The following is a 26,828-nucleotide window of genomic DNA, read 5'->3' as shown; positions in this document are numbered from 1 at the left end:
GGCTGCCTGCTCTGGAGGTGCCGAGTTGCCGCAGCTGCAGCGTGTGCGCACTCGCCTCGACTCCGCACTCCGCGCTGCTCCCGCGCCCGCTGGCGAAAGACGCCGGGTGCGCTAGCGCCTGACGCCCTTCAGCCGGCGGCTTCATGCCCGAGCGACCGCGTGGGGCGCAGCGTGCGGTTCCTCCGCGCCGGCTCTGAGCATGTGGGCTGGAGTGCTGTGATGTGTGATGTGCGGCTGTCCTCATTGTCGTCACACAGACGAGCTGCTGCTGCTGCGCCAGATGTCGGAGCGGACGCCGGCGTCTCGCGCACGTTCGCGCCTCGCTCGCTCCCGCCTCCACACCCCATCTCCGCATCTCGCTCCGCATCTCGCACCGCACCGCACCGCACCGCACCGCAGGCCGCACTGCCTGCTGCACCCACTCGCTCCTCTTCGGCTCCCAGCGCGGCCACACAGACCACCACGTCCGAGCGCCATCTCGCGTTCGCCCGAAGCGCCCTCCCACGGCGGAAGCGGAGTGCTCCTTTGCGAGTCGCCGATTCAAGTCTGTGCAGCTGGCCCGCCTGCGCCTGCGCCAACCCGGTTCCGCGGGACGCAGGCGCAGCTCGAGCGCTGAGATGCGCATGAGAGGCGCACCGATGCAGAGCTGCGTGGATCCGTCCTGCGCCAAGCGGCACTGCAGCGAAGCAAGCGAGCATTGAGCAACCGAACAGCAGCAGCAGCAGCAGCAGCAGCAGCGCCGCCATCCCAGGACGCACACACACTATCTCGGAGGTCGGCCCAACGCTCCATCGTGACAAGCGAGCGTGCCTCCGTGCCCGCGCTGGCTCACTGCGCCGTCGACTAGCCATGGCGTGCCATCGTCGGAGCCGCCAAGATACCGCGTGGCCTCGCGACGGACGCACACAGGGACTCAGGGTGGCGGTTGGGCCGCCGTAGACACCGCAAGGGACAGCAGGTACACATACCGTCAAGAGGGCAAAGCCTCATAACGCGCCGGCGTCCTGGCCAGCAGGACACGCCCCCCACCTCTTCCATTCATACCCACCATGCGACCCGGAGAGCTCAACCTTACCCTCTCGGGAGACAAGCTCCTCCTCGGCGGCTATGGCAACTTCCTGCCCGCCGACCAGCTCGTGCTCGCCGCGCAGGTCGAGACGTTCCGCTACATTCTCTGCGCCGTCTACGCCTGGCTCGCCTGGGAGCACATCGTCACCTTCTTCGAGGAGATCCAGCGGTGGAAGCAGCTCATCCTCAAGCGCGAGGTCGTGCTCGTCAACATCTGCGTGCTGCTTTCGCGCTACCTCTCCTGGACAAACGCCATTGCATCGGCCGTCTTCTTCTTCGCCAACCCGTTCAGCTGCCAGGCGACGTTCTCGTGGATCTTCGCCACATATGCGCTCGTCTGGGGCACCACGGCCACCATCTTCGTCGCACGTGTCAACAGCTTGTACCCGGCCCAGCGCAAGCTGCACATGTTCGTGTGGGCGTGCTTCACGGTTGTGGCTCTGCTCTGGGCCGTGTCGGTCGGCTTCTTCTGGTCGGCCCGCCTGCCTGAGGCGTACCACCTGCCACGCATGCCGCAGTGCACTGCCGCACCGTCGCCGACGGTCCACGTCATGGGCTTTGCGGGCGCCACCTGCTTCGACGTCCTCATCCTCGTCCTCACCGTGCACAGCGCGCGCAAGAACTTCCGCGGCCACAAGCGCTCCGGCATCATGAGCCCGCAGACCTGGGTGCTCGAGACGGCCGTCATCTACGCCGCCGTCTGCCTGGCCTGCAACATCGCACAGCTGGCCGTCTGGGTGATGCAGAAGAATGTCGTGCTGCGTGCCTACCCGATTCCCTTCGCCATCGTCGTCAACCCCGTCATTGCCTCGCGCATCGTCTTCCACGGCGCCACCTGGGGCAGCAAGACGGCGCTGCTCGAGTCGCGCCTCGTCAAGATCACCGAGGACGATGTGGCCAACTGGCAGCGCAACCCGGGCGTCCTCGGCGCCGCGCCAAGCACCACCGTCAAGCTGCCGTCCAAGCGCTTCAGTGCGAGCGTCAGCGGCCCGGCAGCCGGCGCCATGGGCGGCCACAGCCGCTCGGGCAGCATCAGTGGCGAGACGATGTATGAGAAAGGCGGCGCCTTCGACGAGCGCCTCGGCTTCAACACCCTGCTCGTCCGCTCCGGCAGCGTCACTCGCAAGGAGGACGCGCTCGAGGAGGTCACCACGCCGGCAGCGCAGCCGAACGGAGCCGCACCACCGTTCTCGGACCCCTTCAACACCGTCACGGCGCCTGAGCCCGTCGTCATCCGGCGCAACACCGGCACAGCTCTGCACCTCTCTGGCGCGTCGCAAGCCAGCAGCTCGAGCCTCACAAGCACACCGCCGTCCATCAGCGCACCGACGCTCAACTTTGACGATGACGACGACGTCGGCCCGCGAGGCGAGCGCCGCGACAGCGCTCCGCGCGTGCGCCTGGCGCCGCTCGGCTGGGAGATCCAGGGCTTGGAGAATGCACCGCCGGCCGGCGACGACGACCTCGAGCAGGCCATCGCTCGTCAGCCGCCTCAGTTCTCTGATCGCGCCACACCGCGTGCACCAGCGCCGGGCCGCGCTTCCCGCGACCGTGCTCGTGCTGCCTCGGTGGCGAGCGAGCGCGGAGGCGTCATGATCTCGCAGCACGTCCAGACCCGCGTCGACTGAAGACATATCATGTTATTGTACACCAGCCTAGCGTCATCATAACTTTATCATTGCACATCCTTGCTCTTCGTGATCATCACAACCGCGCCTTGCTCTGTCCTGCCTGGCGCTCCTTGATGAAGCCCACGATGTGCGCCGCGCTGTCGTCGAGCCGCTCGTAGAAGAGCTGGTGCGTCACGTTGTCGACCCACACGAGCCGCTTGGGCTGCGGCAGGCCGTCGAAGATCTTCTGGAAGAGCTTGGGCGGCGTGGCGAATGGCCGTGCCGGCATCACGGCCTGCAGCGGCACGCGCACGTCGGGGATGCGGTCGAAGGTGTGGCTCGGCGTCTCCTTGTCGAAGTAGAGGGCCCACTCGAGGCGCGGTGGCGCCGCGAGCCTCAATGAGCCGTCTGCCTCCTCCACCACGCCTCGCTCCACGAAGGCGTCAATAATCCGGTCGTCCCAGCCGCCCATCCGCTTGTTCTTCTTGACCGCCTCGCGCAGTGCCTTGCGGCTCGGCCACCGCTCGCCGAGCATGGTGCAGAACACGTCGTTTGGCAGCTTGCTGAAGCCGTCGAGGATCTTTCCCGGAGGCACGATGGCAGGGTCGAAGACTGTCAAGCTAGCGAAGAGCTCGGGAGCGTGTGCGGCAATGAGCAGCGCAGACTGGGCGCCCAGGCTGTGGGCCGCCACGTGCAAGTTGGGCCGTGTGATCTGCTGAGCCTTGTCGCCCTGAGGTGCGCGGTACGGCAGCGTCTCGTCGAGCTTGCCGCCGGGCTGCAGAGGCAAATACGCCGTGAGGAAGTGCAGTACGTCGCGCGCAATGTCCTTCTCGTTGCCGTAGAGGTAGCCACGCGGATTGGCGAGAGCCGTCTCGCCGCTCATCGGCATGTCCAGCGTCCAGATCTCGTCAAGCTTGACGCCCGCGGCGGCGAATTGCGGCAGCATGAGCTTGATGAGCGGTTCGCAGATCTGCGCCTGTGTGAGCGGATGTACGCGCGGGCCGACCTGTTCCTGCTCACCTCTTTGGGCACGCCCATGCCCGGCAGCAGCAGCAGCGTGACGCCGGGCTGCTGCGCGGCGCTGGTGCCCGACTGCGAGGGCGTGTAGCGCTTGGCGACGAGCCAGGGCGCCGGCACCTCCTCGGGGCGCGCGCCGGCCGGCTTGCGCTCGCGCTCGTACAGCCAGAAGCTGGCGTCGGGCGAGTCGGCGCCGGCGGCGGCGCGCAGCTCGGCCGACTGCGGGTCGTAGACAATGTCGTGGGCGCGGTCCTCGACGATGGCCGCGGGATCGTCGTCGAAGCGCTCGAGCGGCCAGCTCTTGGGCACACTGCGGTTCGAGGCGCCGAGGAACGCGTGGGTCGAGGATTGCCACGCCGCAGAGGTGGACGGCGGCAGTGCCGGCGTGCGGCGTGCCGGCAGCGGCGCCGCCTCGTCGAGCAGGCCCAGCGGGCGCAGGATGTGGCGGGCGTAGTTGCGGACGGCGTCGAAGGACATGGCTTGAGGGGTGTTGCTCGATGTCGGGAAGGAAGGAGGCGCGGCCACGTGCTGCGACTCGACTGCCTGTGCATCCACAGCACGCCCGCTGCCGCTGTCGGCTCCGGGTGCGGGGTGCCATCCACGCCGGTGTGGAGAGGGTCTGTGCGTCTTCGCATAGCGCATGTCTCTCCGACAGCGGCCATGCAAGCTTAGCGCTTCGCTTCGGCAGCGCAGAACGCCCGACGCCCGCGCTGCTGCATCGCGACGTCAGCATGGCCGCAAGCCAGACGGATGCGGGGTTGGCAGCGCCGCAGCCGCAAGGGCGCGTGGTGCATCGCAGAGCGTGGCTGCTCAACCCTCTCGACTGCCTGGGGGGCTGACTGACGCCCGTTTGCGCCTCGGCCAAGTCTAGTCAGAGTCTGCAGCGGCGCAGATGGCTCGCCTCGCAGGTGCGGAACGTGGACCTGCCTCCAGAGGCGCGCTGATGCTGCAGCTCGCTTCGTCTGCGCATCCCGATTTCATGCCCATGCGCGCTTGCCGTGCTCAAGTCGCCGTCGTTTGCCCGCTCCAACGTCAGGCTCCTGCCCGTTGCGCCGCGTTCGCTGCGCCCACGACGACCCCACCGACATCGATGGCAGCGGTGCAAGCCTAGACAGCACCCTCGGTTTCTCGTCGACGCTCAGCCGCTCGGGTCGCACGCCTATGGATCATTGTATGTCGATGTGGGGGAATATATGAGGGCTTCGTCTGGGCGATGAGTGGGAAGGGGTATCTGTCTGATGTGCGTGTCTAGAAGCAGCTGCGAGGCGCAGCCGCCTGGCCGAGCGGCTGCGGGCGGAAGAGGCGCACGGAGTAGTCGTCGCTGATGCTGGCGAGCGTCTGTCCGTGCGGGCCGTGTGCCCACGACACGGCGTTGATCTCGAAGCTGCAAGAGGACGAATGAGCATGCGTGCTTGCAGCAAGATTCTCATCAGCGACGCTCACTTCTTGGCATGTGCCTGCAGCATCGCCGGCTGGTGGTTCGTCTCGCGCGCGGCAGCCCAGGTGTCCCAGAGCGCCACGGTGCCCGAGTTGCAGCCGAGCGCAAGACTGCGGCCGTCGGCGCTGAGCGCCAGACGAGCGTACAGCGTGTTGCCGCGCTGCGCCGGCGCAGTGAGCGCCGGCGCACGGCCCAGCGGCGTCAGCGTTGGCGAGAGGTCGGCGAGCGCCAGAGAGTAGATGCTGCCGTTCGTCGACGCAGCGTACAGCGTGCTGTCGCTGGCAACGATCGACGAGATGCCGTGCGAGCTGGGCAGGGCTATGTATCAGCACAGAGCGCGAATGCAGCACGCAGCAGTCCTCACCTGGCAAAACGTCCCGGGCCGCGCGTCACGTCGTTGCTCTCCTCGCACGGCTCCATCTCCGGCGCCAGATCGTCCGACGGCTCTGGCGTCGAGGCTTGATCAGACGGCCCGGCGGAGTAGTTGCGCAGGTCCCACAGCTTGACCACGCCGTCGGCACAGCCGGCGCTGGCGACCATGTGCGCGCCGCGCGAGGGCACGTACATGACGCTCATAATGCCCTTGGGCAGCAGCACGCCCTCTCCGCCGCCGCGCGAGCCCTTGCCGCGCCGCGGACGCGCCGGCAGGCTCGTGTGTGCTCCCCAGAGCGACATGACGGCCGGCGTCGTGGCCTCCTGCTGGTGGCGCAGTCGGAAGGCAGAGTGCGGCACACGCGTCGTCACGCGCGTGTCAAAGAGGTGGATCGCGCCATCGCGTCCAGCAGAGAGGAAAACGGAGCCGGACGGACAGCTCGGGTCCCACGTCACGCTGCGCGGCGAGCCTCGCGGGCCGGAAAAGACGCCCGTTTGTTGCTGCAAGGGCCGATGTCAGGGTGGAACAAGAGTCGTACTTTGCAATGCTCACCAGCGTCGCAGTATCCCACGTGCGCATGACATAGTCGCTGCCGCCGGCAACGAGCGCTCTATCGTCTGCACGCCAGGCGACGTCGAACACCGAGCCCTGGCACGCCTTCCAGCGGAACGTGGCGCTGTTCTCTGCGTCGTCGGCTGCGCCGTACGCCATCTCTTCGTAGTTGCTGAGCCCGACTGGCTCGGCTGCCAGTCCGCTCATGTCGCGCAGGACTATGCTGCCGTCGTTGGTGCCGACGGCCAGGAACGCGCGGCCAGGCGCGGCGCTGGCTGCGGCAAATGAGAAGGAGCCACAGAGAGGATGCGCCGCAGCGAGCGAGTCATCGCCCGCCGGCAGGAAGATGCCGCGCGTGGGCTGAAAGGCACGATGGTACGAGCTGAGCGGCACTGCGAGATGTACTGTCAGCGCCTGAGAGACGGCAGTGCGAAGATACAAGCTCACCTGGGATGTTCCTAGGCCCTCTCAGTCCAGCGCCGCTTCGCATCGCAAGCAGAGCTGCGCCAAGGTCTCGCGTCGGGAGAGCGGCCGCACGCGGGGAGTCGAGACTCGCACCGGCCGAACGCCACGCAGTGAGCGCATCCGAGCGCAGCGCGGAGTCATAGCCAGGCACCTTGCGCATCTCTGTGCACAAGCGCTTGCTCGCAGGAGAGCATGCATCAAGGGCCGGCGCAGCGGCAGGGGCGGGCAGAGACGCGGTGGCCAAGGGCATGCGAAAGATCGCGGCGGCACGCGACGGCGTCACCGTGCCCTTGACGACGCGCACCGGACGCACGCGAGCCTTGGGCGGAGCGTTCTCATCGCCTGCAGCGGCAAGGCGGCGGCGCTGACGCGGACGCCGCCCGCTCGACGGCGAGGCCGGGCAGCCGGGCACGTCGTCGTCGCTGCTGCAGGCCGATGCGCTGTCGAAGAAGAGGCAGGGCGAAGGCCGCTGCGGCGTGTGCGGCGAGGTCGGTGGCGTCGCGCCTCGCCGCGACGACGATGCGGCCGAGGAGCTGCCGGACGCAGCCGACGACTGCGAGGAGGCCATGTCGGCGTGGCGCAGGTGTTGGCTTTCGAAGAGTGCGGCGCTGATGCCAGGTGGCAAATAGTGTGGAGGAGCGGCAGGAATGCGGCGCAGAAGGAGGGAGTCGTGAGAGAAAAGGTGAACAAAGGCGGGAGATGTGGTCGTGCGGCGAGCTGCAGCAGAAGTGTCGTGGATGAGGAGGGGTACAGTTAGGAGGCAGACCAAACTCGACTGCGCTGCGCGGCATCGGGCTCTCGCACAGCTGGGCAAGGCGCGCGTAAGGCACTCTACGCGTCGCGTCAACACCTCCACCGCGCCAAGCTTGCTCTCGCACGAGTCGAGTGGGCGGTGCCGAGCCCGATGTCCGTGCGCACACAGCTGCGCCCGGCTTCGCTTGTGCCCACCACCTCCCACACCCGCTCGGTCTCGCGAGCCACCCGCTCGGTCTCTCGTGCTCGCTTCTGCACGACTGTTGCGACTCCAACGAGCGCGGACATGGCAGACGACGCCGGCCTCGCGGCCCGCCTCAAGGCGCTGCGCGAGCGCCATGCCGCTGCGCCAGCCGCTCGCGCCCCGCCCAGCCCACGCGCCGTCGTGGCATCCGTCTCGACTCCTCCAGCAGCTGCGGCACCGAGCCCAGCACCTGTTCTTCCTAGCGCTGCGTCGTCGCTCGCGCGCGAGGCACTTCATGCGCAGCTCGCACTGCCCGACGCCACTGCTCAGAGCACCGAGCCCGACGACGCCGACATTGCCGCCCTGCTCGAGCAGACACGCGACGAGCTGCGTCTCTCTCAGGACGACGATGCGGCATTGTCAGACGATGCTGAGCTCGATGGGCTCTCCGACGAGCTGAACGATCAGACATCGGGCGCTGCGCTTGATGTCGCAGCCGAAGCGCGTGCTCTTGGCGCCGAGAGCGCACAGCTGCAGAGCGATGCCACGCAGCTCTTGAAGGAGGAGCACGCTGCTGGCCATCTGGGCCACAGCCAGGACGGAGCGGCACAGGACACGGGCGCTGCATCGCGTGCCAGCTCTTCCACAGCACCACAGCTCGAGCGTCTGCCGCGCTCCGGCCCAGAGCTGGTCCGCGGCGACTCTGGGACGTCCGCGAGTGCTGCGCTAGACGCGGAGGCCGAGGCGGCGCTGGAAGACGAGCTGGCTGCTGCGATGGGTGACATGCAAGTTGAGGCGAATAGGCTCAATAGGACAGGAGGCAGTGTAGAGGGCCGGGGCAGCTCGCCTCAGCCAGCTACGCCAGCCACGGCACCGCCCAGCGGCTCAGGCATGACGCCCTCTGCCACATCATCGGCCAGTGCAGAACCCAGCGCTGCTTCGCTACTCGAGCGCTTCTCGCGCCTTCGCAGCAACATCACGGCACCGATGCGGACGACTGCTGGCCCTTCTACTCCGGCACCTGCTGCGTCCGCTGCGCTCAGTCTGCCATCGCCGCCAGCGATGCTGCCGGACCCGGACATGCCCTCGTTGCCCGCCGCGCCCAGCTTGGCACCACCAGACGCCACCGCCGACGACATTCACAAGCGTCATGGCATCGAGCCGGGCCGCAATCTCGGCGCCTTCGAGCAGCTCGTTCGTCTCGACGCGAAAGCTCTCGCTGAGCCGGGCACCGCTGCTGCTTTGAGCTCGCGGCCCAAGGCCTTGCCGGATGAGAGCGACTCGGACGAGGACGATGAGATCGACAGCTGGTGCTGTGAGTACACCGCGTCTGTCCATCCTCCACCAGCTCACGCCTCTCCGCGTGCAGGCATCTGCAACGCCGACGCCTCACTGCAGTGCGCCGGCTGCGACCACGACCCGTACTGCTCAGCCTGCTGGGCCGAGGGTCACGCAACGATGGCGCGCGACGAGCTGCGCGAGCATCGCACGCGGCCCTTTGAGTCGCGCAAGGCTGCGAAGCGACGCGCTCGCGCACGCCGAAGAGACGACGGGCCACCGCCACCTGGACGGAGGGCGATGGCGGCGTAATGCAACGGCATAGCGATGCTCTGGAGAAGGGCGCACGACGGAATGCCGCGCTGCCTGCGATCACGCTCTCGCCTTGTGTATCAAGTCTCTATTGCCTGCGCTTTGCAGAGCGAAGGGCCTGCTCTGAGAGTTCAATAGCTGACAGACTGCGGCCCGGAGAAGTCTCAGAGGCGGGCCGCTGGCACTGGCCAGATGCAGGAGAAGCAGTCGCGCATGTCGTCGACGAACGCCGTGGGGCGCTCGAGTGCTGCAGAGATTGAGACCTTCAGCAGCTGCGCCAGCACACACCAGGCGCCCTCCAAACTCACCGAAGAAGTGTCCGCCCCTGCCGTGCACCCGCGTCCAACGCAGATCGTCCATCGTCGAGCGGACCCAGCCGAGTGGCGTGGGCAGGAGCTCGAAGGGCGAGTCGGAGTAGCCGGCAGGACACGGGATGCGCGCTTGTGGCAGCGCGGTGAGCGCCTGCAGGCCGAGCGGCGGACGATTGCGGTAGGGGTACAGAGAGCGAGCCATTGTCGAGGTGCACCACCAGAGCGTGAGGCTAGCACAAGCGGCATGTCAGCGAGTGACAGAGCATCTTGTGAGGGAAGCCGCTCACCTCGCCAGAATCTCCGCGTCCGAAGGGCTAAGCATAGAGAGTCAGCAAAGCGCCCTGTCCAGCGCTTCTTGGCGACCCACTCCTCATCGGTCCACTCGATGAACTTCAGAGGAAATGGTATCAGCGGCGCCGCAAGAGGTCTGTGCATAAGAGCTTACCTTCTCTCCGATCCAGGCAAGCAACGCTGTCGGGCTCGACTCCATCACAATCGCGAGTGTGCTCGGTCGCGTGCCGTGGAAGTTGGCGTACGCCTGGCCCCGCTCTTGCCACTCGACGCCGCGCAGGGCGCGTCGGCGCTCCTCTGGCGTGAGGAGGGCAGGAGCGCCGGCCACGGCCCGAGCAGCGAGGTAGGCCAGACCGCGGACAGAGAGGCGCGCCGGCGGATCTGCCAGCCACCAGCGCCGCGGGACGGTGCGAGGCAGCTCTGCGAGCGACTCGACGGCCGATGAGACGACGCTTGGCGTCACCGCGCTAGCGATGGACCGGATCGGCGAAGGCACGAGGCGTGCCAGCGGCGGGCTGAGACGCGGCGGCGGCGCGGGGCAGAAGTTGAGGTGGACCGCGATGCATCGAGCAGGCGCCAGCCGGGACATCTGGCGCAGCACTGCGCTCGCCCAGTCGCCTGCTTGCCCGGCGTAGAAGGGGAAGCCGAGCGCACGCATGAGGGCATCCATGATGCGCGCCTCGTCTAGAGAATGGTCAGATTGGCAAGTCGTCTAACGCAATAGCGGCACCTCGCTCACCTTTGACGAGAAAGTCGCCATCAGGGCCCGAGTACCTGCCCTGTGCCGTCTGGCCGCCCTTGCCCGGGCGCACCGGAGGCTGCGAGCTGAAAGCGTAGCCTGTGTGGGACGGCACGATGACGTCGAACGCCGGCACACTCGGCGGCGCGCTCGGTCCGGGGTGCTGAAGGTTTTGCGTCAGCAGAGCAAGCCGGCTTCGGAGGCAATGCAACTCACTGCCAGTGGCTGTATCACATCAAGGAACTCGAGGAAGCCTGCGACGAGAGAATGCTCAGCGGGGATGACCAGACAAGCTGGCAGTTGACGTACTGCCGGGCCACCCATGCATCAGCAGAAGCGGAATGACTCGCCGGCCGGTGCGCTCGGCCTCCTCGTAGTCGGGCTTCTCGCGGATGTAGTGGATTGTCACGTCGTTTACTGAGCGATCAGCGTATCAGCATCTGTTCCTCTGAGGGGGAAGCCGCAACGCACCATCAATCTGGTAGTGCTGGAAACCGGAGATGCGCTTCTGCTGCGCTGCCCAGGTGTCGTCATCGGCACCCGGTCGCCGATTATTGGTCTGCTTTTGCGCCTCAGCACCGTCCAGGAACGCCGACCAGGAGCGCAACAGGCCCATGAAGCGATCGTGCGTCAAGCCTGCCCCAGCTGTCAGCCGTGATCCCTCGGCTGCTATCTCCACTGCTCACCAAAGCGCGTCTTGTCCGCCTCGAACGGGCTCGACGGACCTTTGCCGTCGCGCTCCTCGAGTGCAGCGTCCACCTTCGACCGCAAGTTCTCCAGGCTCTCCTTCGACAGCGTCGGCTCGAATGGCCGCGGCTCGGGTCGGCCCTCGAGATCGCACCGGCGCACCTCCGGCTCCAAACCGACGGCGCGCCAGAAGTCGTTGCCTTCCAGGCTGCGCTGTATGAAACGCGGAGCAGTCTGGCTGCTGTTCTTGGAGAGCGGACGCGGCAGCGCGGACACGGCATGCTTGCGGCACAGCTGCGCGACCCACTCGACGCCATTTTCGAGCGGCAGCGGCCGCAGCGTCAGCGCAAGCAGCCACCAGTCGTACGTCTGCCCATCGGACACGATCCAGCGGCGGCCCCAGATCTGCGCGTTCTCGCGCGCCTCGTACGCTGCAACGACTGCCCGCGCCACGTCGCGGCCGTGCACGAGGTGCACACTGCCTTTCTCGCCGAGCTTCTCGATCGACGAGCCGACACGCTTGGCGAAGTTCGACGGGATCCGCTCGCCGCCGTAGAGGCCAGCACTGCACACGGCTGTCAGATGAGCAGCACAGGCGCCTCTTTGCTGTCCTCACAGATTCAGCACGATGATCTGCCGGCCGTTCTTGCGGTGGAGGTCCAGCAAGGCGGACTCTGCCATGGCCCGCCCATTCTTGGGGTCAACGGGGCTCTTCGACGTGAAGTGACCCTCTGCGGTCGGCGTGCGTGAGTGTGCAGCGCAGTCTCAGGGGCGCCGCGGCACGCACCCGACCCCCACGCGCCCGTGCTGCCGAGGGCGATCCAGTTCGTCGCGCCGTGCGCCAGCTCGTAGCTCTCGACGATGGCGTGTGCCGCCGCCCGGCTGCGCAGCGGGAAGACGATGACCACGCAGCGCGCTTGAGGCAGCGCCTGCCATGCCGCGCGCGAGGCGGCGCCCTCAGCCGACACGGCAAAGGTGAGCGCCTCGGAGCCGGCGCGCGGCGTGCGGCTCGTGTATGCGTGCGAGATGCGGCGCTCGTGCAGCAGCGGCAGCAGGAACGAGCTCGTCCAGCCGGAGCCGAGCAGCAGCACGTCGACGGGCGCGGGCGTCATCGCGGGCAGGGTTGGTGCGGGTGGTTGCTCCCTGGCTTGAGATGGTGGTCCGGAGCCAAGTGTCAGCGGCCGCCGCGGCTGGCCTGTGCGCCCGGAATTCTGCACGCAGCGCGTGCCGGAAATCGCGCGTCACGTCGCGCGAGGTGGAGTCGAGCGACGGCGGATGAAGAGCAGCTTGCCTTCGCACACCAACACCCACGCCTCTCCCTCGCGCCAGCGCATCCGCGGCTGCATCGCTTGCCGCCATGCCGGTGGCCACGACGTCCGGCGACGCCAGCTATGTGCCCATCCTGACGCTGCATGGCCACTCGCGCTCCATTGCCGCGCTGGCCTTCTCGCCGTGCGGCCTCTACATCGCCTCGGCCGGCGCCGACGCCGCGCTGCGGGTCTGGCGGGTCGGCGTGCACGCAGCATCAGCTGGTTCTGCGGCCTCAGCTTCGGGTGCGCCAGACGCGGCGCTGCGCACCATCCGCCGGGCGCACGAGCTCGGCATCAACCACCTGGCATGGAGCAGCGACGGGCGTTACATCGCCACGGCCAGCGACGACCGCTCGGTGCGCGTGTGGGACTGGCGCAAGGTGAGCATCGCTGCGAGTCGTTGTGATCGGTTCCGAAACCTTCAGTAGAGGCCGCACGGGCTGGAATGTCACGCTGCTCGAAGAGGCGGGAGCGACGAAGTGCAGAGCCCGGGCGCGTTTCTGCGTGAGGCCGCCCGCTTCACGCTGCCGCTGCTCACACCTCTGAGTCAACAGGGCACACAGGCGCGTCTCTTTGAGGGCCACACATCATACGTCTTCTGCCTGGCCTACAACCCGCAGAGCACGCTCATCGCCTCGGGCGGCTTCGACGAGACGATCCGGCTGTGGGACGTGCGGCGCAAGACTGGTGCGCCCTGACAGTTGCGATGTCTCTTGGCATCTGCTGGCATCTGCTGACGCGAGTTTGGCAGATCAATGTCACCGCACCATCCCTGCGCACTCCGAGGCAGTCACTGGGCTGGACTTCAGCCGAGATGGCGCTACTATTGCGTCGTGCTCTTACGATGGCCTCATGTGCGTGACCTGCTTGCATCTCAACTATGCTCTCGCTCACGTGCCGATTGCACAGCCGCCTGTGGTCGACGTCCACCTCACACTGTCTCAAGACGCTGCTGCCGCCCGACTCGAAGCCCGTCTCCTACGTGCACTTTACGCCTTCCTCCAACCACCTGCTCGCTGCGTCACTCGACTCCACGATCCGTCTGTGGGACGTGCCCAACGATCGTGTGCTCAAGACGTACACGGGGCACCGCAATGTCAAGTGGGCCATTCCCGCTGCGCTCACGCGCGCCACGCCGCTCTCGGACGAGGAGGGCAAGCGGCATCCGCGCGACGCAGAGATGAGGCATAGAAATCTGCCGAGCATCCACGTCGTGGCAGGCTCGGAGGACAACCGGATATACCTGTGGGACTTGCAGACGAAGGAGGTGCGGCATGTGGTGGAGGGGCACAAGGAGCCGGTCATCTGCATCGCGGTGAGTCGAGGGGCTTGAGCGCGCTGCAGGGCGCATGGGCTGACGCTGCGCTTGACTTGCCAGACACATCCTACGCAGGACATCATCGCCAGCGCCTCGCTCGACGTGACGCCGACGATCAAGATCTGGGAGCTGCGTGGACCCGCTGCGCGGCCCACAGACGTGCTGGAAGCGCCCGCGGAGATCGCACAGTCGCAGGACGCTGCTGGAAGCGAAGTGCAGCCGCGAGATGCTGCTGGAAGCGAGGCGCAGCCAGAGCAGGTCGAGACGGTGGATGTGGTCGAGCGGCAGGACGAGCAGATGAGCGATGCCGCCATGCAATGACAGCCCCTGCCGTCAAGGACGACGCTACGGTCAGATGCTTTGGCCTCAGCCACCACCCCAGAGAGCCGCACGCGGCCCTCGGCAGGGGAGCGAAGGCGCGAAGTCGCCCGTGGCCGAGGCGTGCGTGGCTGAGCGCGCTGCTGGCGGCCGGGTGGCGCGATGCAGGCTGAGGCGGGGAGCAGCCACGCGTGCGCATGCCGCCCGTCAGAGTGCAAGGATCGAGAGCCGCAGCATCGTCTGCCAGCATCAGCAACGCGCGTACGCAAGGGCCGGCGGCAGCAGCGAAGAGCGAAGAGCGACGGTCGATGCCGACGCCGCACCCGCCGCCGCGTCGGCGGCGCTGCGCCCGCTTGCTGCCAAATGCGGGGTTGCTTCCATGGCAGAGCGGCGAGACTGGCGGCGTGCCGTAGAAGCGCACATCGCGCTTCTACGCGGTGCCGCCGGCACCTGACGCGGCACAAACGCAGCGGACGGCGAGCCGTCGGCAAAAAGGGCTCACGGAGGGCACGGCCGTTCCTCCTCCCGCCGCCGCTGCCGCACTCTTACTGTCGGTCTGTCAGCAGCCTCTCGTGAGGCAGCGCAGCCCACAGAAGCAGCGCAGGACGTCGGTCTGCTGAGAAGCCAGGGACGGGAGACGGCGGGAGCGGCCTGCCGAGGGATCTGAAATTGGCGGGGCCGGCAAGCGCTGATGCATGCAGGTGCCGGGCAGGAGCGCCGGCGGCGGCGGGCGGCGGCGGGCGGTGCGGGCACGGAGGCGAGGCGCACGCCGGCCGGCCAACCCCCTCGCTGTGGCGCGTGCGCTTTGGCCACCCGCTCCCTGATGGGCCGGTCTCCGACGCGGCACAAGTGGCCTGAGCCGCAGGATGCGGGCGCAGCGGCGTGATGAGGCCTTTTCGCCCCGCCGCCGCTCCAAGGCACACCGGGCAGGCACACAGACAGTGCGCACAGCAGCGGCACCGAACGATGACCGCGGCTGGAACAGCGGCATGTGTCGAGCGCCGCGACAGCAGCATGCTGCAGCAGACTCTCGCTGCGGCGCCTCTTGCTTCCTCTCCACATCCTACCACCTCTCTTCGTGCCACCTCGCTCATCCACCATGTTCTTCCGCGCTCCTCTCATCCTCGCCGCGCTCGCCGCGTGCGTGTCGGCGGCCAACATCACCGTGCAGGTCGGCCAGGGCGGCGACAAGTTCTCGGTGCGTCGTGCTCTTGCTCCTCCGCTTCGTGCCAGACGCTCACGCTCTTCCACAGCCTACGAGCGTCACCGCAGCGCAGGGCGACACGATCTCCTTCGTCTTCCAGTCAGTATGCCCGCACTCGTCTCTCGAGTCCTGCGCTCACCAGTTCTTCCCACAGTGAGAACATGGAGCACAACGTGATCGAGGCCCAGGGCACGGACACGGCGACCGCATGCCAGCCCAAGGAGGGCGCGCTGCACTCGGCGCTGCAGAACGAGGCCGCCGTCGTCAGCGTGCCGGTCAACAGCACCGATCCCGTGTACATCTTGTGCGTGCAGCTTCCGTGCAGCCCGCGCTAGCCCAGGCTGACGCACACCCACTCAGCTGCGGCCCGCACTGCGAGTCGAAGGGCATGGTCTTCATCATCAACCCGGGCACTGTGAGCGTGGAGCAGTACGCCGCCGCCGCCAAGGGCCAGTCCTCGTCCTCCTCTTCGGCCGCCTCCAGCGGCTCGTCCACGGCCGCCGCCTCGTCGAGCACGCGCGCCGCCTCGTCGTCTGCCGCCGGCGCCGCGAGCAGCAGCTCGGGCAGCTCGGCGCCGGCAGCCACGAGCGCACGCACGGGCGCGGCGCAGGTCGCCAAGCCCGTTCTCGGCGCTGGCGTCGCTGGTGTGCTCCTGGCGGCCCTGCTCGCCTAAGCTATGAGGCCATGTGCCGCAATGTGTTTAGCTCTGGCGTCGCGCCGCCATCTCTCCCGCTCGCTGTACTCGAGCTGCGTTCAATCTATGTATTGGCTTACTCGCCAAAGTACTTCTCGCGGTAGGCGCGCATCGCCTTGAGCTGCTCCTCCCAGCCGCCCTCCTTCTCCAGATGTGTCATGATGTCGTCGACGTTGACGATGCTCCAGACGGGCACGCCAAGCTCGCGCTGCACCTTCTTTGCCGTGCTCTCTGGCTCCTCGCCCGCGCGCTCCTGGCGGTTGAGCGCCATGGCGATGCCCACCAGCTTGGCCTCGGGCGCGGCGTCGATGTAGGCAACCGACTCGCGGATCGCCGTGCCGGCCGTCATGACGTCGTCGATGATGAGCACGCGGCCCTTGAGCGGCGCACCGACGAGCACGCCGCCCTCGCCGTGCGTCTTGGCCTCCTTGCGGTTGTACACGAAGCCGACGCTGCGCCCGTGCTTCTCATACAGCGCCTGAGCGACCGTCGCGGCGAGCGGAATGCCCTGAAGGAGCGCAAGCGGGTCAGCGTCCTGTTTGCGGGCGTCGTCCATGCCACAGCTCTGCGCCATGCAGCCATCTCTGTCATGCGCTGCCTCTTGTGCGCCCACATCTTCCGCTGGCTGCAGCGCTCTCGCTGGATGCGGGCCTTCGACGCCCATAGTTTGTGTTCGCCTCTCGCCGCACCTCAATCCCTGCCGTGCTGACTCCTGCCTATGTGGTGCCTACTCCTCCTGCTGCCGTGCCTATGCCTTGCTCCATTGTGCTTGCCCTCTTCGAGCTCCTCCCTCCCATGTGCTCCCTCCTCCCGCTGCCGCGACTGGCCCTAGCTGCTCACCTTGTACGCCGGGCCCAGAATCACGTCCACCTCCACCCCGGCATCGACGATCATCTGCGCATAGCACTGGGCGATGGTGGCGATGCTCTCGCCGTCGCAGAAGAGGCCGGCGTTGAAGAAGTAAGGCGAGGCGCGGCCGCTCTTGAGCGTGAAGGGGCCGTCGAAGCGCAGGATCTTGCGCGAGACGGAGAGGCGGATGTAGTCCTGCTGGTACGGTGCGAGAGTGCGCGACATGGCGGGCCAGTGTGTGTGGAGGTGGTGGGCAGACGATAAGGGGCTCGAAGTCGCTTCCACACGAGAAGATCCAGCACCCACTGCTGCGAGAGAGTCGCGCACGCACAGAAATCTGGAGCGGCAGCGTGGGAACCACCGCGCGCCGGCCCGCCAGCCGGTTCTGCCGGTGCACACGAGCCGGAGTGCGGGGAACCACGACAGCTTGGCGGGCGAGCACCGTCTGTCCCACCCTCACCGCCACCAACCAGCCATGCCCGCCTCTGTCCTGCACAACCCGCACCCTGCCGTGCGCACCCTCGACGCCGCGGCCTTCGACTACAAGGGCTATGGGTGGCGCCACGTCACCGTCGCGCTCGACGAGTTCGGCGTGCTGCTCCTCACGCTCAACCGCCCCGAGCGCCAGTGAGTGGGCAGAGAGCAGCGCGGCTCGGCAGCGAGTCGCGGCAGTGCTGCTGCAGCGTTGCTGAACCTTTTGCTGGTAGCAACGCGTATACCAATGAGATGTGCCACGACATCGTCTTCGCCCTCGAGCTGGCCGACGCGGACCCGCGCGTCAAGGTGAGCGCCCGCCCGAGACGCGAGGCCGACTTCTGCTCACATGCGTTGACAGGCCGTCGTGATGACCGGCGCAGGCAAGTCGTACTGCGCAGGCGCAGATCTGGCCGGCGGCTTCGGCGCGTCCGACCCGAATCTCTCCCTCAACCAGCACAGAGACGGCGGCGGCCAGGCGTCGGGCGCCGTGCTGCGCTGCCGTAAGCTCGTCGTGGCGGCAGTGAACGGCAATGCCGTTGGCGTCGGCGTGAGTGTTCAGTGTGCGACCGCATGTGCAGTAGCTGATGACATAGACAGATCACGATGATCCTGCCTGCCGACCTGCGCCTCGTCAGCAAGGAGTGAGCTCTCGCGCGCTGTGCTGTTGTGTATATGCGCTGACGCGTCCTCGCCAGCGCCAAGGTCGGACTGCCATTCACCAAGCGCGGCATCACGCTCGAGGGCATGTCGGCTTACATCCTGCCGCGCCTCGTCGGCCATGCCAGTGAGCGAGAGAGCCGAGCTGCTGGCTGGACTTGCCTGACGCTCCGCCTCACAGATGCACTTGAGATCGCCATGACCGGCGGTGAGGCAGCAGCCGATCTGCGTCGTGATCATCACTAACGCAGGCGCCTCAGACGTTTACCCGGCCACCTCGCCAAAGTGGGCGCAGCTGTGGAACCAGGTGCTGCCGGCTGAAGAAGTGCTGCCGACAGCCCTTGCGCTCGCGCGGCGTCTGGCGCAGGAGAACAGCGTTGTCAGGTGAGCGGCACTCTTACTCGCTCCATGCCGCAGTGCGCCAATGCTGACGGCAAGAGCGATCTCTCACAGTATGGCGCTCAACAAGCAGCTGCTCTGGCGCACGCCAGACACGCCAGAGGCGACGCATCTGCTCGACTCCAAGTGCATCTACGAGACGAGCCGCGGCGATGCGCAAGAGGGTGAGCTCGACAGCAGAGACGGCGTGCCGACTACTGACACCACCTGCAACCAGGCATCAAGAGCTTCATGGAGAAGCGCAAGGCGCAGTTTCCGGGCACGATGAAGGACCTCGAGCGTGAGTCTCTCGACTGTTCACCCGCAGGCGGCTTGCTGACGGGTGCGTGCCTCTTCTGCAGGCTTCGGGTGCGTCGGCACTCGCACGGCGCTGCCGTGCCTCACACTGACCTCCTTCGCAGCTTCTACCCCTGGTGGACACAGCCAGACGTCGAGGGCACCAAGACGCGGGGGCTCGCGAAGCTGTAGCTTGCATGTGCGCCGCGCGCGAGGAATGCACCGATCTACGCGACGCACGCCCAGACGCGCCAGGCTCAGCAGAGGACTGTCATTGCGTCGTCCGGTCCGCGTGATCTCCTCCGCCGACGCCATGGCCCCACTGCCCTGCCTGCCCTCACTGCTGCTGCGCCGGCTGCGGCGGCGCGGTGGACGGAGCGGCCTGCTGCTGCGCAGCCGGCCCGTGAGGCGGCTGCTGCTGCTGCTGCTGCGGCTGCGGCGGCTGGTGCGGGCCCTGCTGGCCCTGCTGCTGCTGACCCTGCTGCGGGTGGTGCTGCTGGTGCTGCTGCTGCTGCGGGTGCTGCCCGGGCTCCATGGGCGGCGCCGATCCCGGCGGGAACGGCTGGGCTCCGGGCGGGAACGGCGCAGGGTATGTCATGCCCGGCACTATTGCACTTGCATGAGCTCAGGTGCAGCACACACGCCAGGGCGATACTCACTGGGCTGCTGGAAGAACATCGTCGGCGGCACCTTGCCTTGCATGTGCGGCGGCACCTGCCCAGGCCGCGGCGGCGCACCGCCTCCTGCGCTCGGCGGCGCGCCAGGACCGGGGTGTCCCGGGCTTCCGGGTCCCTGCGGCATGAACTGGCCGTGCGGGCCAGGCGCAGCCATGTTGCCCATCTGCGGGCTGTACATGCCGGCTGTGACGAGCGTGAGCGCGTGGTCAGGTAGCGTCTCTGCGCATCACTCACGTGGCCCGCCGTGCGCTGGCATGGGCGGCGAGAACGACATGAAGTGCGGCGGCATCGCTCCGTACGGCACAGGTCCGCCTTGCGGCATCGGCATCTGCATGAGGTGCTGCTGCTGCGAAGACAATCAGGGCGAGCGCTTGGCGGTGTGGCGAGATAGAAGGCGACTCACCTGGCCGTGGAAGCGGTACGGGCCATATGGCTGGTACACCATGCCGAACGGCTGGCCGGGCGCCGGCGCACCAGGCGGGCCAGAGTGCGGCGGCCCTTGCATCTGACCGGCCTGCGCAGGCCCCTGTCCCGGCGGCATCGGGCTGCCCGGCAGGCCCTGCGCCATGTGTGGCGGCGGATGCGGTCCGCCCGGCTGGCCCATCTGCTGCGGGTGCGGCATGCCAGCAGGCTGCATGCCGACAGCGGACTCGTCGAAGCCGGCGACGGGCACCTGAGGGCCCATGCCCATGCCGGCAGGGCCGACAGGCGGCATCGTCGAGAAGAGCTGCCGGTATGGCTTGCCAGTGAAGCCCCAGACCGGACCTGAGCAGGAGCGTGTCAGCAGGAGTGTCTGCGTGCTGACTGCGGCGTGGCCCTCACCAACAGCGGGCGCCTCGGGCACCTTGCCATTCTTGAATGGGTTGAAGTCCTCGCGCACGTGGATCGGCGACTGCGCAGTGGGGCGCTTGAGGAAGCGCGCACCAAAGAAGGGGTTGAGCGGGGCTTGAGGCACAGCGGGAGGCGTCTGCAGAGGACATCGCGCTTTAGTCAGGTGCGCATACAGCTGGCCACGGTCAGGCACACGCACCGCATCAGGCTTCTTGGCAGCCGCAGCGCCGCCCGGCGTGAAGGCCGCAGCAGCAGGGTTGAAGGGCTTGAAGGAGCTAGCCTTGGCGCTCAGCTTCGTCGATGCGGCGGCGGCGCCTGCGTTGCTCGTCACAGGAGACGCCGTCGCTGCCGCAGGCACGATCTGGGGCGACGTCGAGGCCGACGCCGCGCCCGGCGGCGCCTTCTTCTTGGCAGCTGCGGCATTGAAGGGCGGGATCTTCGGGATCGTCATGCCAGCCAGTGAGACCTTGGCGTCGAGCAGACGCGGCGCAACCTTTGGCGACGGCACCATGGACGAGGTGCCGCTCGCGCGCTCGCCGCCGGTCGGGCGCGAGGAGTCGTTCGCGTGGACGGTCTGCGGGCTGAGACTCTTTTGTGCGGACGGATCGCGCGGCTTGTCTGCTGCCTGTGCTGCGCCCGATGCATTCTTGGCTGAGCCAGCGGACGCAGCAGCGCCGTCGCCGGAGGACGGAGTCTTGAGCTTGAAGTTGTCGCCCCACTGCTTGAGCTCGGCCAGACGCGCGTCCTTCTCCTTCTTTGCCAGTGCGGCCTTCTTCTTCTCGAGACGCTCGCGCTCCTTGCTCACAAAGTCGCGGAAGTCGCCCATCAGCGGGTTGCCCTCGCCAGGCTGGGCAGAGGCGAGAAGATCAGCAGGTGTCACGAACATGCGCGAACCTTCGACTCACCTTCTTGGACGCATCGCCGCCCTCGGGCGTGCTGCTGAGCACCGGCGTCGGCGCCTGCATCTGCAGAGAGGGCGGCATGGGTGCGCTGCTCTCCACGATGGCCGGGTCATTGTGTAGACCCGCTGCGGCGGGCGGCGCAGCGGCTGCAGCTGGCTGGCCTGCCGGACTGCCGTTTGCCTTAGGTGCGGCAGCAGGGCCTGCACCGGCGCGGCGCAGCGCAGGCGGGACGTATGCGTTCGCGTTGCGCACCACAGCGCCGTAGCTGCGCAAGCCAAAGAGTGAGCAGATGGCGACAAGACGGGTGCGACTGCGACTCACCGGTCCTCCTCCGTGATGCCCGAGTCCGCAAGACCACGCTCCTCGGCCATGTGCGAGTTGCTTGTAGCAGACTGTAATGGGTTCAGCAGAGCACGCGGCAGGCCAGCACGATGCGACTGACGTTCATGATCTCGCGGGCCTTGCGGTCCGCCTCGCGCTCGCGCTCCTTGAAGTCCTTGCCGCTGCGGTCGAGCTGCGTCGTGTACATCTCGTCTTGGTAGTCCGTCTTGAGCCCGAAGCGGGCCTCGTTGGTCTTGAACTGGTCCCAGCCGCCAGTGCTCGTCATGGACTCGAGGCCACCAGCGCCGGAGGGCCCCTCGATCGGGGAGAGGTCAGGGTCGTCTGACCACTTTTGCAGCGTGCGACCTCCACCGAAGGCATCCAGCGCCGTCTTGGAGATCTCCGTGTCGGTGCGGAAGCCTGCGCCCATGTCAATACAGTGTCACGCGCGCCATGCACGCGCCAACACTCACCCTCGCGGTCGCGCGGCTCATTCTGCACCTCACCCAGGCGCACCTCTGACGCTTGAATGTCGTCCAGGTCCTCGCCGTTGATCATCAGCAGCTTGCGCAGCGGGCCGAAGCCGCCGGGCAGCACCTCCTGGGCGCTAGACAGCGCGACACCGACATCGGCGACGTCAGGGCTCGTGGCGCTCAGGATGCCGATGAATTTGAAGCCGCCGTGCGTAGTGGCCACGACCGGCGTGCCCTGCGCGATTCTTGGATGAGCCCCCTGTATGCCTAGCTGCAAGGCAGACAAGCTGTACTCACCACGAGGGACGCGAGCACGAAGGTCAGACGCTCGCGCATCTTGGCAGCGGCGGCATCGAGCACCACGGGCTTTGCGCCAAGCGCAGGGAACGCCGACGACGCAGGCGACTGTCCAGCAGCCGCAGGCTTGTTCTGCTGGTGCTGCTGGTGGTTCGCAGGGCCACGCTGGCCCTGGCCTTGCGGCTGACCGCCCTGGGGGCCGCGCGGCGGTCCGCTGGCCCAGCGCGAGCCCGGCGCCTGCTGCTGCGGGTGCTGCTGCTGCTGGCTATACTGCTGGTTTTGCTGGTTCGGGTGCTGCTGGCCGTGCTGCTGCTGCATGTGCGGCGGACCGCCCGGCGACTGTGCTCCGTTGCCTGGGCCACGCTGCTGCCCGCCGCCGGGCTGGCCGCCGCCGGCGCCGTTGGCACGCCAGGAGCTGGCCGAGCCCGACGAGAGCTTCGGCCCGCCGCCGCGACCTCCGCGCATGGAAGTCGTCATTGTTCGCGTGGAGAGTGAGCCGGAAGCTCTGGAAGAAGGAGCGACGTGGGGCGTGCGCGGTGCGTGCACACGACTCGGCGGAGACTAGAAGTCTAGAGCGCTAGACGACGAGCTGCCGCACAAGACAGCTGCGCGGGCTGCAGCGCGGTGGTCGTGTCTGCACCGTGCTGCTCTGTGCTCAAGCAGCGATGGAGCGCCGACGGCCGTGGTGTGCACGTGCAGCGAGAGGTCGTGCGCCGGTGGGCACCCGAGGGCTGCAGCGGGCCTGGAGCTGCTGGCGCGCAAGGGCGGCGCAGCGCTGACACAGGCACCGGGTAGCGAGCGGCGTCGCGCGCGGGGAGTGGGGAGCGACGGCCGTGCAGGAGCTCGGCGGGTCGGATGGAGAGGAAGCAAGGTGCGCGGATCGCCGGGCAATCGGAGATGCCAGACTCGACTGGACGGGCGCCGCACGGCGCGCGACGGGGCAGCGGCAGCCCCGGCGGCCGCACGGCGGCGACGGCGCAGGCGCGGCAGCAGCACGCCTCGAGGGCGGCGGAGCAGCGAGCACCGCCGCCGCGCCTCGCTCGCTGCGTGCGCGCCGTGCGCGAGCTCGCCGTTGGGGCAGCCGCTCGCCCAGACGAGGCGGCCACTCAGGCTCGTCCTTCTTCTTCTCCACACGAAGCAGCATCGCAGCGTGCAGAGCTGGCTGGCGCTTGGAGCGCCCGTCCCTCTCTCGTTCCCACGTAGCAGACGCCGGGCCGCCGCAGCCATTTGATGCCCGTCTAGGGGCACCTCTTGAGTGCGGCGGCCGTGCCGCATCACGTGGGCCTGTTCCCACGCTTTCCGCCGCTCGGCTTGCCGCGCCGCGGTGCGCTGCTCCTGCTTCCCCACCACAACAGCCACGATGCAGGGTCTCTGGCCGTCGGTCCGCGAGCAGCAGCCGGCAGCGAGCGGGTCGACGCCAGCTCTGCGCCCATCAAGCCGCATCGCCGATGAGGACGCGGGCACGCGAGACGAGGCCGTGTTGACGCGTCTGCGCAGTGCGCTCAAGGAGCCGCAGCCGTCCGCCGAGGCGCTGCTCGCTGCCTTGTGCACGCCGCTCGACCTCGTAGGCATGTCGCTCCCGCCGGGGCTCGAGCGCTATGCCGCTTCGCCCAGCTCCGTCCTCAGAGGCGCCCGCACCACGGCGTTGCGACCGCCGTTGGTTGCAGAAGTACAGACGGCGCTCCTCACCTCGCTCGCCGTGACGTGGGCCGCAGTGCTGCGTGAAGCCGGCCAATGGGAGCCGCTGCTACAGTGCTGGTTCTGGCCGACAGCAAAGGAGGACTGCCGCTCGTTCGCAGCAGCGATCCAGCACAGCACGCTCCGCAACATGCAGGCCTGGCTGCCGCCCTTCGGCCAGCATCCCGAGACGCGCGCCGCTCTGCGCATCGTTCTTGATCGCATCCCTGCGGCGCTGGACTTCACCGCGCTCGCTGCCGAGGCTGCAAAGGAGACCTCGCCCGCTCGGTCCGCTCTGCTCTGGGACGAGGCGCTCAAGTCCATCTGCAGTCTCGAGACGCGCGTCGCGAACTGGTCTCGAGGCGGCATGCCACCGGCATGGCGCGAGGAGTGAGTGTGCTTTCTTGATGTAGCAATGTGGCACCAGCTGACCTTGAGCACACGATCAGCGCATTCGCAGCGTCCATCGGAGAGCAAAGCGCGCTCCTCATACTCGTCAGGGCCAACCGGGCGGCCATGCCAGACACCGCCACAGCCACGCTCTTCAGCAAGCTCGCCGGCTTCTCGTCTTCGTCTGCATTCTGGCCTGCTCTTCTATGGACTGCACTGCGCTCAGCTCCCTGGAGCGAGATGTACCGCAGAGCCTGGCGAGAAGCGCTGGGCCCCTTGACACCCTTCAAGCGGAGATCGTTCGTGGAAGGTGCGATTGGCTTCCTCGCCCGCAAGATCGATGTCGGGCTTGTGGCTGCCAGCGAGAGGGCGTCGTCACAGGAAGGGACACTCTTCACCTCGGCCGAAGCATCAGCAAAGCGCGAAGCGGCGAGGGCCATCTTGTCTCTCTTCGGCCTCGATGCGCGCCAGACGCGCGAGCGGGTCCAGTGGGCGGACAGCGAGGGTGAAGACGATGCGCTCAACGATCTTCACAGCATCCTGTTCTCAGGCATCAGCTGGGTGAAGCCAACCGCGATGTGTGTCGTTCTTGCGTCGCTGGCCACCGACACAGCCCAGGCAGGCAGGCTTGCGGCCGCGGTGCTCAAGACGTGGGGTAATCCGCAGCGCGTGCGCAGCGACACGCTCGAGCGTTCTCTCTGTGAGTGTCGGTGCTCGCTCCCGTGAATTCACTTGCGCTGACGAGACCATGAACAGACTGGACCACGCTCGTGATCCTCCTGCCGTTACCCACGCCCTTCGACTCGCATCTGCTCAGCGGCGTCTCGGCGCACCTCGAGCATAACCAGCCGGCTATTCGCAGGCTCGGCATGCTCGTTGCTGAGCTCGTCAGCGTCAAGGCTGCTGCATCGGGCGCGACGGGAAGCAAGCCGCTGACCTTTGGTCGCGCTCTGTGGGATGGACCTGGAGACGGCCGCTCGGAGGCAAGAGCGCTCCGCCGTCTGCATGCTGCGCCGCAGCTTGTGGGAGGCGGCGTGCCGACCGACGCCGTACAGCTGCTGGGCCTAGGCGCTTCTCTTTCGCCACCGCCACCGCCTCCTGCGGCGACTCTTCCTGTCGTTCCTCGCCATCGGTCAGCGCCGATCAGCGAGGCACTGCCGAGACGAGTGCCAGCGCCGCAGCGGTCGCGCCCTCTCATCCAGGCGCTATCTGACGACGAGCTCGATAGCGAAATCTCGCTGCAGCCAAGCACCGGTTCGAAGCCGTTGGTCTCGCGCATGTCGGACTGGTCGTCGTCGTCATCTTCTGAGGACAACTCGTCTTCGTCCTCTGGCGACGAGATGCCTCTAGCGGGCCTGGAGGAGCTTGGCATTGGCCCGGACGCGATACCCGGTCTCAGCAAGCCCAAGGACGAGGAGGAGTTCGGCATGGGCGTGCCGAAGAAGAAGCGCCGGCGCACGCCGGTCTATGTGGGCGAGCTTGCGCCTCTCTTGCGCGAGCAGGACCGCTCTGCCAACCGGCTGGGCCTGAAGTCTGCAGCGTCGTTGCTGCGCAGGAAGCGAGGGTGGGGCGGAGAGATCGACGACAACGCCGTCGATCTTGCCTTCGCGCTCTGCGGCATGCAAGACAACTACAGTCTGAAGGCCTTCGAGACTCGGAGAGGGCAAGCCTTGTCGGCTCTGCTTGTGGCGTCGCCGCGTCTCGCCGCGCCGTGAGTCCAGAGTAGCTGCACGGGATGAGCTTTGTGCTGAGTGCGGCCCTTTCGCAGCGCGATCATCGAACAGTTCTTCCATCACCAATATTCGCAAGCACAGCGATCTGCGATGCTGATCGCGTTGGCGACCGCAACGCGAGAGCTGTCGGGGCTGGCGCCGATGCCGGACGCCTTGCCGACGGTCGAGGCTCTAGCTGAGGATCTGACGCACGCGGCCGCCATGCGAGCCCGCGAAGAGGGAGAGGCGCGCGAGCCCGCAATCCAGAAGGAGAAGGCTTTGCGGCTCGGTCGGGCGCAGACTCGCCTCTCCGCGGTCACCGCCCGCAGCGCGCAGTCTACGCTCCCTGGCGCCGTCGTGCGTCCAACCGAGCGCTACGCAGACCTCGCCGGCAGCGCGTTCCTGTTTCCTCTCATCGGCCACACCTGGCGAGCGCTCGAGAGCGTCGGAAGCCGCGGCCGGACAGCGGCAGGGGCAGGCGGCCTGCTGGCGCCGTCGATGGTCTCGCGGCTGCTCGACACACTGGCCGTCATGTCGCACGCCGCACGACACGCTCCTCCCTTCCGCGCTCAGCTCGTACCCGAGCTGCTCGAGCTGGTATTGGCCGTCTGTCGCACGCCTCTGCAAGACTCGGAGCAGGCATCTCTCGACAGCGGCCGCGAAGCCGTCGCTGGCTCTGCGGCCAGCCTGGCGCTCGTTCTCCTCGACGCTGTCTGGGAGCTGGACGGCGGCGCGTCGCTGTTCCGCGGCCGAATCGGCCTGCTCATCGACGTGGGCGATTGGGCGCAGCAGCTCTTTGCGCGCGAAGACAGTCGAGGCCAGTCTGCGGCCGCGATGGGACGGGCGGGCCGAGCAAGCGCTGCTCTGCTACTGCGCATCCATGAGATGCGGTCTCTGAGGCAAGGAGGATGACGTGCAGGAGTATACGCACGTACGGACATCACCAATCATTCATTCATAGCGATCGC

At 67.5% G+C, this 26,828-nt stretch overlaps 11 protein-coding genes across 11 annotated transcripts; 6 read left to right on the top strand and 5 right to left on the bottom strand.

The window, feature by feature from the left end:
- Positions 1 to 1,049: 1,049 nt before the first annotated feature.
- Positions 1,050 to 2,696, top strand: FA09DRAFT_338586 (hypothetical protein; the record flags this gene model as incomplete). Its single annotated transcript, XM_025744125.1, has 1 exon — positions 1,050 to 2,696. One exon carries the CDS (start codon positions 1,050 to 1,052, stop codon positions 2,694 to 2,696), a length of 1,647 nt encoding a protein of 548 aa, XP_025598434.1.
- A 6-nt stretch (positions 2,697 to 2,702) lies between these two features.
- On the bottom strand, positions 2,703 to 4,192 carry FA09DRAFT_360440 (alpha/beta-hydrolase). The gene is made up of 2 exons (XM_025745233.1): positions 3,699 to 4,192; positions 2,703 to 3,648 (listed from the first exon to the last, which is right to left on the bottom strand). The coding sequence occupies exons 1-2, from the start codon at positions 4,170 to 4,172 to the stop codon at positions 2,773 to 2,775; spliced, it is 1,350 nt and encodes a 449-aa protein (XP_025598433.1). The 5' UTR covers positions 4,173 to 4,192; the 3' UTR covers positions 2,703 to 2,772.
- A 651-nt stretch (positions 4,193 to 4,843) lies between these two features.
- On the bottom strand, positions 4,844 to 7,268 carry FA09DRAFT_360439 (WD40 repeat-like protein). Its single transcript, XM_025745232.1, has 5 exons — positions 6,506 to 7,268; positions 6,059 to 6,450; positions 5,498 to 6,006; positions 5,139 to 5,441; positions 4,844 to 5,079 (listed from the first exon to the last, which is right to left on the bottom strand). Exons 1-5 carry the CDS (start codon positions 7,089 to 7,091, stop codon positions 4,944 to 4,946), a joined length of 1,926 nt encoding a protein of 641 aa, XP_025598432.1. The 5' UTR covers positions 7,092 to 7,268; the 3' UTR covers positions 4,844 to 4,943.
- Positions 7,269 to 7,472: 204 nt separating this feature from the next.
- Positions 7,473 to 9,241, top strand: FA09DRAFT_329782 (hypothetical protein). Its single transcript, XM_025742320.1, has 2 exons — positions 7,473 to 8,775; positions 8,830 to 9,241. Exons 1-2 carry the CDS (start codon positions 7,563 to 7,565, stop codon positions 9,048 to 9,050), a joined length of 1,434 nt encoding a protein of 477 aa, XP_025598431.1. The 5' UTR covers positions 7,473 to 7,562; the 3' UTR covers positions 9,051 to 9,241.
- Positions 9,123 to 12,235, bottom strand: FA09DRAFT_329779 (alpha/beta-hydrolase). The gene is made up of 12 exons (XM_025742319.1): positions 11,866 to 12,235; positions 11,695 to 11,809; positions 11,078 to 11,643; positions 10,863 to 11,027; positions 10,701 to 10,808; positions 10,608 to 10,645; positions 10,392 to 10,554; positions 9,807 to 10,336; positions 9,729 to 9,751; positions 9,649 to 9,675; positions 9,359 to 9,591; positions 9,123 to 9,297 (listed from the first exon to the last, which is right to left on the bottom strand). Exons 1-12 carry the CDS (start codon positions 12,188 to 12,190, stop codon positions 9,215 to 9,217), a joined length of 2,376 nt encoding a protein of 791 aa, XP_025598430.1. The 5' UTR covers positions 12,191 to 12,235; the 3' UTR covers positions 9,123 to 9,214.
- A 140-nt stretch (positions 12,236 to 12,375) lies between these two features.
- FA09DRAFT_329778 (WD40 repeat-like protein) lies at positions 12,376 to 14,294 on the top strand. The gene is made up of 5 exons (XM_025742318.1): positions 12,376 to 12,768; positions 12,943 to 13,075; positions 13,140 to 13,242; positions 13,298 to 13,703; positions 13,767 to 14,294. The coding sequence occupies exons 1-5, from the start codon at positions 12,436 to 12,438 to the stop codon at positions 14,025 to 14,027; spliced, it is 1,236 nt and encodes a 411-aa protein (XP_025598429.1). The 5' UTR covers positions 12,376 to 12,435; the 3' UTR covers positions 14,028 to 14,294.
- Positions 14,295 to 14,851: 557 nt separating this feature from the next.
- Positions 14,852 to 16,057, top strand: FA09DRAFT_329777 (hypothetical protein). Its single transcript, XM_025742317.1, has 4 exons — positions 14,852 to 15,222; positions 15,278 to 15,327; positions 15,383 to 15,532; positions 15,589 to 16,057. The coding sequence occupies exons 1-4, from the start codon at positions 15,124 to 15,126 to the stop codon at positions 15,899 to 15,901; spliced, it is 612 nt and encodes a 203-aa protein (XP_025598428.1). The 5' UTR covers positions 14,852 to 15,123; the 3' UTR covers positions 15,902 to 16,057.
- Positions 15,950 to 17,401, bottom strand: FA09DRAFT_18759 (orotate phosphoribosyltransferase). The gene is made up of 2 exons (XM_025739372.1): positions 16,763 to 17,401; positions 15,950 to 16,430 (listed from the first exon to the last, which is right to left on the bottom strand). Exons 1-2 carry the CDS (start codon positions 16,994 to 16,996, stop codon positions 15,999 to 16,001), a joined length of 666 nt encoding a protein of 221 aa, XP_025598427.1. The 5' UTR covers positions 16,997 to 17,401; the 3' UTR covers positions 15,950 to 15,998.
- On the top strand, positions 17,190 to 19,147 carry FA09DRAFT_329775 (ClpP/crotonase). Its single transcript, XM_025742316.1, has 11 exons — positions 17,190 to 17,398; positions 17,479 to 17,554; positions 17,607 to 17,795; positions 17,846 to 17,889; positions 17,944 to 18,032; positions 18,087 to 18,113; positions 18,166 to 18,289; positions 18,359 to 18,468; positions 18,522 to 18,584; positions 18,646 to 18,652; positions 18,706 to 19,147. Exons 1-11 carry the CDS (start codon positions 17,247 to 17,249, stop codon positions 18,770 to 18,772), a joined length of 948 nt encoding a protein of 315 aa, XP_025598426.1. The 5' UTR covers positions 17,190 to 17,246; the 3' UTR covers positions 18,773 to 19,147.
- Positions 18,745 to 22,647, bottom strand: FA09DRAFT_18900 (hypothetical protein). The gene is made up of 11 exons (XM_025739377.1): positions 22,082 to 22,647; positions 21,785 to 22,019; positions 21,433 to 21,731; positions 21,312 to 21,382; positions 20,994 to 21,255; positions 20,288 to 20,935; positions 20,080 to 20,224; positions 19,661 to 20,022; positions 19,492 to 19,603; positions 19,240 to 19,440; positions 18,745 to 19,186 (listed from the first exon to the last, which is right to left on the bottom strand). Exons 1-11 carry the CDS (start codon positions 22,556 to 22,558, stop codon positions 18,918 to 18,920), a joined length of 3,081 nt encoding a protein of 1,026 aa, XP_025598425.1. The 5' UTR covers positions 22,559 to 22,647; the 3' UTR covers positions 18,745 to 18,917.
- Positions 22,648 to 23,221: 574 nt separating this feature from the next.
- Positions 23,222 to 26,824, top strand: FA09DRAFT_329773 (hypothetical protein). The gene is made up of 4 exons (XM_025742315.1): positions 23,222 to 24,148; positions 24,208 to 24,848; positions 24,905 to 25,859; positions 25,917 to 26,824. Exons 1-4 carry the CDS (start codon positions 23,442 to 23,444, stop codon positions 26,770 to 26,772), a joined length of 3,159 nt encoding a protein of 1,052 aa, XP_025598424.1. The 5' UTR covers positions 23,222 to 23,441; the 3' UTR covers positions 26,773 to 26,824.
- Positions 26,825 to 26,828: the final 4 nt, after the last annotated feature.

Source organism: Tilletiopsis washingtonensis, assembly GCF_003144115.1.
Source record: "Tilletiopsis washingtonensis strain MCA 4186 unplaced genomic scaffold FA09scaffold_10, whole genome shotgun sequence".
Lineage (NCBI taxonomy): Eukaryota > Fungi > Basidiomycota > Exobasidiomycetes > Entylomatales > Tilletiopsis > Tilletiopsis washingtonensis.
Note: the sequence above shows the minus strand (reverse complement) of the source record. Positions and strands in the feature narration are given on the sequence as shown.

What these genes read in the sequence shown, in the direction of transcription:
- FA09DRAFT_329779 (XM_025742319.1), bottom strand. Translation starts at nt 12,190, where the DNA reads ATGACGCCCGCGCCCGTCGACGTGCTGCTGCTCGGCTCCGGCTGGACG. An exon ending in ATGTGATACAGCCACTGGCA is followed by an intron (nt 10,555 to 10,607) that starts GTGAGTTGCATT and finishes CAAAACCTTCAG; the next exon opens with CACCCCGGACCGAGCGCGCC. An exon ending in TGGCGACTTTCTCGTCAAAG is followed by an intron (nt 10,337 to 10,391) that starts GTGAGCGAGGTG and finishes ACCATTCTCTAG; the next exon opens with ACGAGGCGCGCATCATGGAT.
- FA09DRAFT_18759 (XM_025739372.1), bottom strand. Translation starts at nt 16,996, where the DNA reads ATGTCGCGCACTCTCGCACCGTACCAGCAGGACTACATCCGCCTCTCC. An exon ending in TTCTGGGCCCGGCGTACAAG is followed by an intron (nt 16,431 to 16,762) that starts GTGAGCAGCTAG and finishes GCGCTCCTTCAG; the next exon opens with GGCATTCCGCTCGCCGCGAC.
- FA09DRAFT_329782 (XM_025742320.1), top strand. Translation starts at nt 7,563, where the DNA reads ATGGCAGACGACGCCGGCCTCGCGGCCCGCCTCAAGGCGCTGCGCGAG. An exon ending in TGAGATCGACAGCTGGTGCT is followed by an intron (nt 8,776 to 8,829) that starts GTGAGTACACCG and finishes CTCCGCGTGCAG; the next exon opens with GCATCTGCAACGCCGACGCC.
- FA09DRAFT_360440 (XM_025745233.1), bottom strand. Translation starts at nt 4,172, where the DNA reads ATGTCCTTCGACGCCGTCCGCAACTACGCCCGCCACATCCTGCGCCCG. An exon ending in GCATGGGCGTGCCCAAAGAG is followed by an intron (nt 3,649 to 3,698) that starts GTGAGCAGGAAC and finishes ACACAGGCGCAG; the next exon opens with ATCTGCGAACCGCTCATCAA.
- FA09DRAFT_329773 (XM_025742315.1), top strand. Translation starts at nt 23,442, where the DNA reads ATGCAGGGTCTCTGGCCGTCGGTCCGCGAGCAGCAGCCGGCAGCGAGC. An exon ending in CCACCGGCATGGCGCGAGGA is followed by an intron (nt 24,149 to 24,207) that starts GTGAGTGTGCTT and finishes GCACACGATCAG; the next exon opens with CGCATTCGCAGCGTCCATCG. An exon ending in CACGCTCGAGCGTTCTCTCT is followed by an intron (nt 24,849 to 24,904) that starts GTGAGTGTCGGT and finishes GACCATGAACAG; the next exon opens with ACTGGACCACGCTCGTGATC.
- FA09DRAFT_329777 (XM_025742317.1), top strand. Translation starts at nt 15,124, where the DNA reads ATGTTCTTCCGCGCTCCTCTCATCCTCGCCGCGCTCGCCGCGTGCGTG. An exon ending in AGGGCGGCGACAAGTTCTCG is followed by an intron (nt 15,223 to 15,277) that starts GTGCGTCGTGCT and finishes GCTCTTCCACAG; the next exon opens with CCTACGAGCGTCACCGCAGC. An exon ending in ACGATCTCCTTCGTCTTCCA is followed by an intron (nt 15,328 to 15,382) that starts GTCAGTATGCCC and finishes TTCTTCCCACAG; the next exon opens with TGAGAACATGGAGCACAACG.
- FA09DRAFT_360439 (XM_025745232.1), bottom strand. Translation starts at nt 7,091, where the DNA reads ATGGCCTCCTCGCAGTCGTCGGCTGCGTCCGGCAGCTCCTCGGCCGCA. An exon ending in CGTGGGATACTGCGACGCTG is followed by an intron (nt 6,007 to 6,058) that starts GTGAGCATTGCA and finishes CGGCCCTTGCAG; the next exon opens with CAACAAACGGGCGTCTTTTC. An exon ending in GGCCCGGGACGTTTTGCCAG is followed by an intron (nt 5,442 to 5,497) that starts GTGAGGACTGCT and finishes AGCCCTGCCCAG; the next exon opens with CTCGCACGGCATCTCGTCGA.
- FA09DRAFT_329775 (XM_025742316.1), top strand. Translation starts at nt 17,247, where the DNA reads ATGCCCGCCTCTGTCCTGCACAACCCGCACCCTGCCGTGCGCACCCTC. An exon ending in CTGCGCCTCGTCAGCAAGGA is followed by an intron (nt 17,890 to 17,943) that starts GTGAGCTCTCGC and finishes CGTCCTCGCCAG; the next exon opens with CGCCAAGGTCGGACTGCCAT. An exon ending in CAGGAGAACAGCGTTGTCAG is followed by an intron (nt 18,290 to 18,358) that starts GTGAGCGGCACT and finishes GATCTCTCACAG; the next exon opens with TATGGCGCTCAACAAGCAGC.
- FA09DRAFT_329778 (XM_025742318.1), top strand. Translation starts at nt 12,436, where the DNA reads ATGCCGGTGGCCACGACGTCCGGCGACGCCAGCTATGTGCCCATCCTG. An exon ending in GGACGTGCGGCGCAAGACTG is followed by an intron (nt 13,076 to 13,139) that starts GTGCGCCCTGAC and finishes CGAGTTTGGCAG; the next exon opens with ATCAATGTCACCGCACCATC. An exon ending in AGCCGGTCATCTGCATCGCG is followed by an intron (nt 13,704 to 13,766) that starts GTGAGTCGAGGG and finishes TTGACTTGCCAG; the next exon opens with ACACATCCTACGCAGGACAT.
- FA09DRAFT_18900 (XM_025739377.1), bottom strand. Translation starts at nt 22,558, where the DNA reads ATGACGACTTCCATGCGCGGAGGTCGCGGCGGCGGGCCGAAGCTCTCG. An exon ending in GGCATCACGGAGGAGGACCG is followed by an intron (nt 21,256 to 21,311) that starts GTGAGTCGCAGT and finishes TGGCTTGCGCAG; the next exon opens with CTACGGCGCTGTGGTGCGCA. An exon ending in GCCCGAGGCGCCCGCTGTTG is followed by an intron (nt 20,023 to 20,079) that starts GTGAGGGCCACG and finishes GCTCCTGCTCAG; the next exon opens with GTCCGGTCTGGGGCTTCACT.